Source organism: Malaclemys terrapin, chromosome 3 (assembly GCF_027887155.1).
Source record: "Malaclemys terrapin pileata isolate rMalTer1 chromosome 3, rMalTer1.hap1, whole genome shotgun sequence".
Taxonomy (NCBI): domain Eukaryota; kingdom Metazoa; phylum Chordata; order Testudines; family Emydidae; genus Malaclemys; species Malaclemys terrapin.
The window spans coordinates 204,762,621-204,775,146 of NC_071507.1; the positions used below are offsets into that span (position 1 = coordinate 204,762,621).

General features: G+C 51.1%; 1 protein-coding gene across 7 annotated transcripts in view; it reads left to right on the forward strand.

Annotated features, from left to right (window-relative positions):
- Nucleotides 1–12,526, forward strand: part of SCARA3 (scavenger receptor class A member 3) — a 46,318-nt gene that overhangs the window by 31,702 nt on the left and 2,090 nt on the right. For all 7 annotated transcript variants that reach the window (XM_054021939.1, XM_054021938.1, XM_054021944.1 and 4 more), the window contains 2 exons: nt 5,181–5,279; nt 6,012–7,055. In XM_054021939.1, coding sequence (XP_053877914.1) covers nt 5,181–5,279; nt 6,012–7,055 — 1,143 coding nt within the window. The remainder of the gene's footprint in view (nt 1–5,180; nt 5,280–6,011; nt 7,056–12,526) is intronic.

Below are 12,526 nucleotides of genomic sequence, written 5' to 3' on the forward strand. Positions count from 1 at the left end.
TGCACCTGCTCAAGATCCCCTCTTTAAGCGTCCGAGGAGCTCTTCTGGCCACGGCGTCTCACTGGGAGCTCCTGTTCAGCTGATGATCCACCACAAGCCCCAAATCTTCTTCAGCGTCGCTGCTTCCCAGGGTAGAGTCCCCTGTCACGTAATGTGGCCTCCAGCCTGTGTTCCTCCATGTAGACATTTACATTCAGCCCTACTAAAATGCATATCGTTTGCGTGTGCTCAGTGCAGCAAGCGATCCCGGTCGCTCTGTGGCAGTGACCTGTCCTCTTCATTATTTACCCCTCTCGCAATTTGTGTGTCATCTGCAAACTTTATCAGTGATGATTCTGTTTTCTTCCAGAGCACGGATAAAAATGTAAAATAGTGAAGGGCCAAAAACTGATTTTTGCAAGACCACACTAGAAATACACCTGCTCAAAGTGAAGATTCCCCATTACATTTTGAGACCTATCAGTTAGCCAGTTTTTAATCCATTTAATGTGTGTCATGTTCATTTTATATTGTTTTACTTTTTAATCAAAATGTTGTGGGAGTACCAAGTCAAATGCTTTACAGAAGTCTATTACATCCATGCTATTACCTTTCTCAGCCAAACTTGTGAGCGCAAAGTAATGTACATTGGAAAATATAATCCCAACTATACATACAAAATGATGGGGTCTAAATGATCTGTTCCCACTCAAGAAAAAGCTGTTGGAATCTGTCAGGGTTCCCTCCCCACTCTAAACTCTGGGGTACAGATGTGAGGACCCGCATGAAAGACCCTCCTAAGCTTATTTTTAACCTAAGCTTATTTAACCAGCTTAGGTTAAAAACTTCTCCAAGGCACAAATTCTTCTTTGTCCTTGGATGGTATTGCTGCCACCACCAAGTGAGTTAGACAAAGATTCAGGAAAAGGACCACTTGGAGTTCCTGTTTCCCCAAAATATCCCCCCAAGCCCTTCACCCCCTTTCCTGGGGAGGCTTGAGAATAATATACCAACCAAATGGGTAAACAAGGTGAGCACAGACCAGACCAGTGGGTTTTTAGGACACTAAAAACCAATCAGGTTCTTAAAAGCAGAACTTTATTATAAAGAAAAAAAAGCTAATTTTACAGGGTAATAAGATTTAAAACACAGAGGTTTTCCCCTCTAGGCAAAACTTCAAAGTTACAAAAAAACAGGAATAAACCTCCCTCTTAGCATAGGGAAAATTCACAAGCTAAAATGAAAAATAATCTAATGCCTTGCCTTGCTATTACTTACAATTTTCATAATCTTAGATGCTTATTTCAGGTAGGGTTTTAGGAGATGTTTTTTCCTGCCCTGGTCCCTCTCTGTCCTGGAGAGAACAACAAAGAGAGCACAAACAAAAACTTCCCCCCATAGATTTGAAAGGATCTTCTTCCCTTATTGGTCCTTTTGGTCAGGTGTCAGCCAGGTTATTTGAGCTTCTTAATCCCTTACAGGTAAAGGGGGGATTTTGTGCTACCCTTAGCTGTATGTTTATGACAGTCATTGTGGTTAGTTCTCTGAAAACATCCACTCAATGTGCAGTGGCAGCCAAGAAAGCGAACAGAATGTTAGGAACCATTAAGAAAGGAATAGATAATAAGACAGAAAATATCATAATGCTACTATGTAAGTCTGTGGTACACCCACATCTTAAATACTGTATCCAGTTCTGGTTGCCCTGTCTCAAAAAAGATATATTAGAATTGGGAAAAGTACAGAGAAGGCCAACAAAAATGATTGAGGGTATGTAACAGCTTCCATATGCAGAAAGGCTTAAAGACTGGGACTTAGAACAGAGACGACTAAGGGGAGATATGCTAGAGGTCTATAAAATGATGACTGGTGTGGAGAAAGTGAGTAATGAAGTGTTATTTACTCCTTTATGGAACACAAAAACCAGGGGTCCCCCAATGAAATTAACAGGCAGCAGGCATAAAACAAACAAAAGGAAGTATTTCTTCACATAACACACAGTCAACCTGTGGAACTCATTGCCAGAGGATGTTGCGAAGGCCAGAAGTATAACTAGGTTAAAAAAAGAATTAGATACATTTATGGAGGATAGGACCATCGATGGCTGTTAGTCAAAATGGTCAGGGGGCATGCTCTGGGTGTCCCTAAACCTCCAACTGCCGGTAGCTGGGACTGGATGATGGATCACTCAATAATTGCCCTGTTCTGTTCATTTCCCCTGAAGCATTTGACACTGGCCACTATCAGAAGACAGACTAGTGATGGGGGAGGGATAGCGCAGTGGTTTGAGCATTGGCCTGCTAAACCCAGGGTTGGGAGTTCAGTCCTTGAGGGGGCCACTTAGGGATCTGGGGCAAAATCAGTACTTGGTCCTGCTAGTGAAGGCAGGGGGCTGGACTCAATGACCTTTCAAGGTCCCTTCCAGTTCTAGGAGATAGGATATCTCCATTAATTTAATTTAAATACTGGGCTAGATGGACCATCGGTCTGACCTAATATGATAGTTCTTATGTTTTATGTTATTAATCTTGACCCTGCCAGCAGGTAGGGGATCTTGGGGGACAACTACTGCACTGGTGGGGTGCAAAATAAACTTTATTAAGAAAATGCAAAAACAGGGAAAATTCAACAGTGAGGGGTATGGGGTTTGTTAAGGTAGACAATTGGGGAGGGGTTTCTTTTAGTAAATAGGATAGGGGGTTTCAATGGTGGGGTACAATACAGTGGGGTACAATATAGTTGGTAACCAATTAACACTGAAATATAAATGTAACAGGTAGCTAACAATTTCTATGTAAAGGGTGTGTCACAGCAGCATATAACCAACTAACAGTATGGGTAAAATGTGTTAACTAACCAACAACTTTAGGTAAAAAATATGTCACAGTGGTGTAAATGTAAAATGTGAGGTGTGTTAGAGAGAAAAGGGGTAACCAATGGGGTTTTATGCTAGACTTCAGTAATACAATTGAGGTTTGGCAGCAGTAGGAGCGGGGTGAGCACGTGGGGGAGGGGATTAAAAGAGAGAGAGAGAGAGAGAGAGGAAGAAAGTGGTAGAGGAATGAGGTTGGGGGATGGGGAAGAGGAGCACGTGGTGGAGGGAGATTTAAACTCAGGGAGACACAGAGAGCAGACAGGCTGCAAGTTTAAACAGCAGAGAGATAATTATACAGAACGCAGCAAAAGCTTATCTATGATTTAACTTAACCAAGACTACACAAATTAGCAAGTACAAGTAACAAAACACAATGCAACAATTCTTTAAGCCTAACTTACAGGGTACAATGCAAGCAATTTTCTAAACCTAACTTAACCACAGCTATGCAAAATGAAATTACAATTTATCTAGACTAAAGGCTAAATTTAACCTAATGGGTGCACCTTATACTAGGGGTAGTTTCAGAGGACAGAGTGGTGTGTGCCCAGGATACAGCTTCAAGGGGTTAGCTTGGGTCTGCCTGCTGGGGGAAAGAAAGCCAGCAGCTAGAACAAGGGGGGTGTACAAGAGGTTCTTCCTTACCAATCCCCAAAGCAGCAGCAGGAACAGCAGTTTCAGCATCAGAGGACGCAGAGAGGACTCGATTCGCTTACAATAATCAGGAGATCTCCAGGCACAAATTCGTTGTTCGTGGGAGGGGAGTTTAAAAACGGGGGTACGCTCAAAAACAAACGAGAGCGGGGAGAGGGCCCCCCAAAGACTCCTAGCTGATCAGACCAGGTGGCAAAGCAAGGACCTTCTCCGGGGGTCTGATCAGAAAGTGTCTGGTTTTAAGGGCAAACTCAGGCAGTTTCCCGCCAGTAACTTTGATTGGCTCCTCTTAATCCAGGGGAGGAGAGACGGCAGGGAAACTGCAGGTAAGCATAGGCATGCCTGGGCATGTTCTGAGCCACAGGTATGACTCATATGCTTAGTTATGTGGCCACTTTAGGTCTCGCATACCTGGGCAGAGCACCCTACACGAGCCGGGTCCGAACAAAGAAGCTAGACAAAGGAGCGAAAAGCCCCCGTCTCTGAGCAGAGCAGTGGCTCCAGTCAGTCTGCACAAGCCATGAGCTTTCCATGAGCAGAGCCAGGCTGTGACTTTGGTTAGTTCCATGGCCGGGGGGCGGCCACACAGCACAAACAGAAAGGAATCCTGCAGGGGGACAGCTGTAACAGACAAATCTCATCACAAAAAGATATCAGGTTAGCTTGACGGGATCTATTTTCCGTAAACCCATGCTGATTGGCATTAATTACATTACCCTTTTTATTTTTTTATTAATCGAGTCCCATATTAGCTGATCCATTGTCTTCCGTGGAATCGATGTCAGGCTGACTGGCCTATAAATACCCAGGTCATCCCATTTATCCTTTTTAGCTATTGGCCCAACATTAGATTTCTTCTAGTCTTCTGGAACTTCCTCAGTGTTCCAAGACTTACTGAAAATCTACATTAGTGGGCCAGCGAGCTCCTCAGCCAACTCTTTTAAAATTCTTGACCTGCTGATTTAGAAATGTGAAACTTTCGTAGCTGCTGTTTAACATCCTCCTGAGATACTAGTGGAATGGAAAGGGGGTTATCATCATCATATGCTGAGATTGCATTATCTGCTTTTTTCCCAAATACAGAATAGAAATATTTATTGAACACTTTTGCCTTTTTTACATTACTATTGACAGTTCTACCATTTCCATCTAGTAATGGACCAATACCATTGTCAGGATTCTTTTTGTTCCTAATATACTTAGAAAACTCCTTATTGTCCTTAACTGTGCTGGCCATGGATTTTGCCATGTGTCCCTTTGCATCCCTTATCATTGTTCTACAATACCTAGCTTCTGATTTATTTTCATTACCGTCAACTTCCACTTTCTTCCATTTCTTATATATTCAAAAGATGAAAGGTCAGGACTTTAGCTGGTGGAAATGTATGCCAGCTGGGAACCTGACCCCACTGATTTAAATGGAGCTATGCTTATTTACACCAGATAGGGATCTGGCCCCATTGAGTTCAGCGGAGCTTCATCAGTTGATCCCAGCTGGGGATCTGGCCCAAAATGTCTGCTAATGCTAAAACTGACTAACAGCTTTTTCTATTGGAAGAGGATCCATTTTGGACAATTTGGTTTTCAGAAAAATATCATTATTCACTCACTTAACCTAGAAGAGCTGAAAGCACAGACCCCACCTCAGTTTCCATCTCTCTCTTCCCTGCAGTCTTTAAGAAAGTTAATTCCATAGCTGATGACATCAGCTCGGCCCAGACTTACTACGAGAAGAAGATCGTGTCTGTCCAGGAGAACCTCCAGGAGCTCGGTGAGTGTTCTGATCTCCACGGAGCACTGGCCCCATTACATCTCCTGACCATGGGCTGCAATCCCTCAGGCAGCAGAGTAGCCCTTGGGGTTAAGGGACTTTGCGGGGTCACCAGTTGGATGGGATTAGGGGGGTTGGTGCTGTTTGCTCTAGCAGATGGAAGGGGGCTGCTGCAGGGAAGGTCTCAGAGAGCCTTCAGTGTGAACCTCTATCCTGACTGGAGGAAGAACTAGGAGGAAGTCTGGGGGGAAGGAGGGAAGGCCTACATCTCTCCCACAATATCCTTGTACAAGTTCCCGTAGGAAACATGGGAAAGCTAGATCATAATAATCCTGAGAACACTCTGTGGGTCGATGGCAAAGTGTGTTCCAAAGGCAGGTTAAGTATCACTGTCCTTGTTTTACATGTGGGGGAAGCTGAGGCACATAGCGATTAGGTGACTTGCCCAAGGCTGTGCAGGGATTCAGTGTCAGAGCTCGGATGAGAACCCAGGCAATCCTGGCTCTTGGGCCTCCCCCGCTGGAGAGATCTGTAGTTCACCCACATGTGGCTTAGCAGTACCTGTGTCCAACTCTTAGGAATCCCAGAGCACATGGGGAGAAGAATGTGTTGTGGAGAGAGCCTCACAGACACCAGGGTCTAGTCCGAGGGGGAATGTGTCCATTCTCCACAGCTGACTCATGTGTCGTTGCTTGGCGCACAGCATGACAGAGCTATGTATCTCTCATTCAGATCAGAAATCCTTGGGGAACTGCTCCTTCTGCCATGACACAGGGCAGCTGGGACAGGAGATAAGCAAGTTGCAGGAAGAGCTGGAGGAGATTCAGAAGATGCTCTTGGTGCAGGAGATCCTGCTGGACCGGACCTCGCAGGGGTACCAGCAGCTCTCATCCACCAGCAGCAAGATCACCAGTGAGATGGACGGCTGCTCGTTCTCCATCCGGCAGGTCAACCAGACCTTGGGGCATTTCCTAGCCCAGGTGAGAGGCTGGCAGGCGGCCACCTCGGCCCTGGATGACTCCCTGAAGGGGCTGCTGCAGGAGCGGTACGACGTCAAGGCAGTGGTGGAGCAGATGAACTTCACGGTAGGGCAGACCTCGGAGTGGATCCACGCCATCCAGCGGAAGACGGACGAGGAGACGCTGACACTGCAGAAGATGGTGACGGAGTGGCAGAACTACACCCGGCTCTTTGGAAGCCTGAGGGCCACCTCCTCCAAGACCAGCGAGCTGGTCAAGAGCATCCAAGCCAGCATGAGCCTGGCCTCGCAGAGGATCAGCCAGAACTCGGAAGGCATGCATGACCTGGTGCTGCAGGTGATGGGGCTCCAGCTGCAGCTGGATAATATCTCCTCCTTCCTGGACGACCACGAGGAGAACATGCACGACCTGCAGTACCACACCAGGTACACGCAGAACCGGACGGCGGAGCAGTTCGAGACCCTGGAGGGGCGCATGACCTCGCACGAGATCGAGATCAGCACCATCTTCACCAACATCAACGCCACGGACAGCCACGTGCACAGCATGCTCAAGTACCTGGATGACGTGCGGCTCTCCTGCACCTTGGGCTTCCACGCCCACGCCGAGGAGCTGTATTACCTGAACAAGTCCGTCAGCCTGATGCTGGGCACCACGGACCTGCTGCGGGAGCGGTTCAGCCTGCTCAGCGCCCGGCTGGACTTCGACATCCGGAACCTGTCCATGATCATGGAGGAAATGAAAGTGGTGGACGTGAGGCACGGGGAGATCCTGCGCAACGTCACCATCGTACGAGGTGAGTTGCATGTGGGTACATCCGGTCCGGGGCTTGAACCCGGGACTGCCAGCGGTAAAGGACCAGGCCCCTGGGGTGGAAGAAGTAGCAAGCTCATAAGCTCTTCTGTGGTCGTGACCCACGTAAGTGTGTGCGCGTTCGCCAGGGAGCCCAGAGGGGAAACTGAGGCAGCAGACCGGTGACCCAAAGCGGGGAGCTAGCTCTTGTATGTGTCTGAACTGGAGGATTTTGGCTGCAGACAGGGGCTTTTGGAGGTATCTTGGGCCACTGGTTCTGCCACAAAAAATCTCAGGGCTGTGATTTCAGAAGCGATGAGTGATCTTTGGTGCTTGATATGAGACACTCGAAAGGGCCTGGTTCTCAATGATGGGGGGGGGGGGCCTCAGCGCTTGCAGCATTGCAGGCCCCTCTGTGGTGTCTCCATCGGGGCTAACTGCTGTGATGCACTTGGCCCCAAGCAGCTGGGGTTACCGCTGCTGCTGCTGTGGGTGCCACACCTAGGAGACACCAGTTGAGAGGGAAACCATGACCTGCCAGCTCCCTGGTGAAAACAGGGCTGGAGTTCACACATCATAGAATAGAATCATAGAATCTCAGGGTTGGAAGGGACCTCAGGAGTATCTAGTCCAACCCCCTGCTCAAAGCAGGACCAACCCCAACTAAATCATCCCAGCCAGGGCTTTGTCAAGCCGGGCCTTAAAAACCTCTAAGGATGGAGATTCCACCACCTCCCCACATAACCCATTCCAGTGCTTCACCACTATCCTAGTGAAATTGTTTTCCCTAAAAGCCAACCTAGACCTCCCCCACTGCCACTTGAGACCATTACTTCTTGTTCTGTCATCTGCCACCACTGAGAACAGCCGAGCTCCATCCTCTTTGGAATCCCCCTTCAGGTAGTTGAAGGCTGCTGTCAAATCCCCCCTCACTCTTCTCTTCTGCAGACTAAATAACCCCAGTTCCCTCAGCCTCTCCTTGCAAATCATGTGCTCCAGCCCCCTGATCATTTTCATTGCCCTCCGCTGGACTCTCTCCAATTTGTCCACATCCTTTCTGTAGTGTCTGTAGTGTCATCCTTCTTCATGTGTGTCAGAAACACACACACACACACACACACGCATCACAATGCACCTCCAACACCCCTCTCCACTCTACACCCATATAAACTCACCCACACCCCACACACTGTAACACACACACATCCCAACGCATCCCCACAGCCAACCCCCTCTGCTCTCCACATCCACTCACCCACACACTGTAACACACACACACACACATCACAACACATACCCCCACACCCACCCTCTCTCCCCTCCACATCCAACCACACATCACATACACACACACATCACAACGCATCCCCTCACACCCAACCCCCTCTCCCTTCAATACACACACCTATCAACACATCGTAACACACACATCACAACGCATCCCCCCCATACACAATTCTCCTCTCCTCCCACACCCAACCACACATCACATACACACACACATCACAACGCATCCCCTCACACCCAACCCCCTCTCCCTTCAATACACACACCTATCAACACACCGTAACACACACATCACAGCGCATCCCCCCCATACACAATTCTCCTCTCCTCCCACACCCAACCACACATCACATACACACACACATCACAACACATCCCCTCACACGCAACCCCCTCTCCCTTCAATACACACACCTATCAACACACCGTAACACACACATCACAACGCACCCCTAAACACACTGAAGCCCCTTCTCTCCACACCCACATGCACCCATCCACACTCATACATCAGCAGACACACACAACACCTCCCCAGACCCACATACATCCACCCACACATCACAACACACACATACATCATAGCACACCCAACACCCTCCTCCTCCCACACCCTCATACACAGGCTGTGTATTCAATGAGCCACTTGTTTCTCCCTCCGCAGGACAGGGGGTTGCTGCTGATCGGGTCTGGGGCGTGCGAGCAGGGGTCAGTGTGGGGGCGGCTTGCATGGAATCTGCCCCCTCCCCGTTCTGTGGCTAGCCAGGGGCCCTCACTCCCAATGCAGCTGCTCGAAATGCCCTGAGGACAACACTAACCCTGCAAAGGCCTGTGGTGGGTGGAGGGGTGCTGTGATGTGTGGGTGTGGGGAACGGCTGTGCGTTGTGATGTGTGGGGGTGTGTTATGATGTGTGGATGGGAGTTGATGGATGTGGGTGTGGATGGATGGGAATATGGCGGGGGGAGGGGTGCTGGGTGATGTGTGGACACCAGCCCAGTTGTCAATACGTAGCTGTCAGGCCGCGGTTTCCCTCTCAGCCGGCGTCCCGTACGTGTGGCACCCACCACAGCAGCAGCTGTAACGCCAACTGCCCTGGGCTGAGCAGATCACAGCGGCTGGAGACCTGATCTGGGACCTGATTTGCCGAAAGCGCTGAGCCCCCACCTGTGGAAAACCCGCCCCTTTAAGGTATCTCATGTCCGGCACTTCTTGCTTTTGAAATCTCCGCCCTGAAATTTTAGTGGCAGAATCGCTGGCCTGAGAACCACCCAAAAGCCTGTGTCTGCAGTCAGAAACCTCCAGTTCAGACATGTACTAGAGTCAGCTCCCCACTTCAGGTCACCTGTCTGCTGCCTCAGTTTCCCTTCTGTGAAAGCACCCAGACTCAAACGGTGCAGGTCACCTCCTCTTCGGCATTGACACGTCTTGGCCAGCGTTAGCTGGTTCTGAAATGGCTGGCACATGTCACTTGCCACTGACTGGCGGGGACTCAGGAGATATATCGTCATAGTCACTTTCTTCTGCATGGAGCATTTATAACAGGGAGGAGGTGCTGGGGGTGGCAGGGGACAGGGCTTAGCAGAGAAGGAAACCCCCACATCAGGGAGTGGTACGTGCCAGCTACTTCCGAACCAGCTAACGGCAGCAGAGACGTGTCATTTGGGGTGACCCCAGACGTGTTCTGTCCTTGCCCAGGACCATTCACTTGACCCACATCCAGAGCCTTTTCCCTTTCTCTGGGTCTCTGCAGCCTCTGCCTATGACACAGGGCGCCTTAGATCTAGTTTCCTAGAGGTGGCATGCATGACCCTAGCGTGTGCCTTCTGACTCCCAACTAGATAAGGCCCAGGCCTGTATCAGATGCCCCGGGGCATGTCCCTGTGCCCCTGCACCAGTGCCCTGTCACAGGAGGGTCTGGGGAACACCTGTCCACTAGAAACTGCCTGAGGCCCAGCCGCTCATTTCACTACATTACTGCTTATTAGAGACTGGAAATCCTTTGGGGAGGGGGTGGTAGTGCCAGGCCTGGCTCAGAAGCCACACCCTGTAAGTTCATTGGCCGCTGAATCCATGTCTTCAGGGCCGATCCTGATGGACAGCGAGGGCCTGTTTTCCTGTCTCCGAGCCTTGAGCCTGGTTACGGAACACAGTGATGGTCGCATCTCCCCCAGCAGCATTTCAGTCCTGTTATAAGAGGGACAGCAGTGCTGTGAGCAGGGTCCCCGGCCCCAGTGCTGCCCAGACCTGTCTGCTTGGGGGGCTCCAGCACTGCCACCCAGAGCAGCTCCTCTGGGCTACCTGTGGGCCGGGGATGGGTGCGAGGAAGGTGGAGGCTGGAGGGAGATCCCTGCACAGGTTTCCAGCACACTAACTGTGACTTTGGCGACAATACAAGCAATTGGAACTGGGTTTTGCGTTTCCCAGGGCTGTGTGGCACATGGAGAAGGGGCGCGTGTTAACACAGCTGGGCGTGACCCCCGGGGACCAGGATGGGGCAAGGCCAGAGGTTCTGTTCCAAGCCCAGACCTAGACCGACGTGGGTTTGAAACCCAGCTCTGAATTCTGAAGCCAGGGCCCATTTCAGGTCTGCAGTGTCTTGCTCTGGGATGAGAGGGGTCTGACCTGCACAGGGGTGCTATAAATAACACTATCATCAATATCCGCCCCCCCAGCAGCTACAGAGCCCTCCCTCCCCATCCCCTGCTTTCCCCCCCCCACACACACCCCCATCCCCCACCGGACAAGTGCCTAGGCCCAGTCTCCCACCTCAAACCCTTCCCCAGTCTAGTCACTATTCCCCCAGCCGCACATGCAGAGACTTCCAGACCCCACCTCCCAGCTTCGCATGTTCCCCATCCCGCCCCCCCCAGCTCTCCTGCCTCCCCCTGCTGCCGAGCCAGCCCCCGCTCGCCTACAGAGGCTGGTGTGTGAGCGGTGAGCCTGAGTGCCTTTTGGAAACCGCTTTGGGAACCTGCTGAGTGAAAGTCAGGGCACAGGAATTACTTTAGGGACCACTGAAATGCAGCCACCTCTGGGATGGAGCACTGCAGCTGGTTGGCCACACACTACAGCCAGGGCAGGAGAAAGCTGCAGGAGGGAGTATAGGAAGGGAGAACATTGCCCACGCTGGGATTTGGCCAGGGTGCTCCCGCCATGAAAAGCACCGGGGAACATCCCATGTTAGCTAACCCCCCTCTAGCAGCGTGTTGCAGTCCAGAGACAGAGCATGAGTCTAGTGCTTAGAGGTGAGGGGGGAGCAGGGCTTAATCCCACCTTCCCAGAGAGCAGGCGGCCTCCCCGGCACAAACACACCCCGCTCTCCTGGTTGCTGGTATCCTGTGATGGAAAAAGGGAGCAATGCACAACGAGCTGTGGACCTGGCAGGGCCAGGCAGTAGGTGCAGCTCCTCCCACAAAACCCCTAGCCTCAGACAGTGCCTCGCTGTGTGTCCCTCTGCGGGCAGGGCCGCTGGAGTCAACACATGACGGCATCTCTAGCGGGCGGGGAGGGGAAACAGGAGGCGCTGGCAGGGGATGGGCACCTGGCGCCTTCCCTTGGCTCCCGCTGGTGGAATTCTCCATGTAGTCCCCCAGTGCTGCCAGTCAATTCCACAACGCCCCCCTGCCCCGAGCTGGAGATCGGACAGTTCCTCAGACACCAGCCGTTTCCTGGGAGCTGGACGATCAACCCCAACGACTCTGGCAGAGGGTCAAGCCGCTCTCCACACCCTGGGGCAGGGAGCAGGGGCAGGAAAGGTGCTTCCCTCCCCGGGCGTGTTGGCTGGGCTCTCCCTCCTCTGTGACATAGAGCAGGGTTAGGACAGGGTAGGGATCTCCCACATGATTGGTGCCCTGGGACTGCGTGGGCAGGTGTCAGTGGACCTTGGTTCTTTGTTGCCTTAATGTGTCACCTGCCTGGGGTGGGAGGGGTCGCCAGCTGCCGAGGTCAATGGCATCCAGTGGCATCTCCCCTGCAGGGCAGGAGGACCATTCAGGCTCCCATTGCCTGGACACTGTAACCAAGGTAACCAAGGTAACACTGGTTAACGATGGTCTGCACTCTCCACTTGTTTCTTTCCTGTTACCTGGACACTGTAACCAAGGTAACACGGGTTAACAATGCTCTGCGCTCCCCACCTGTTCCTCTCCTGTTGCCTGGTTACTGTAACCAAGATAACACTGGTTAAC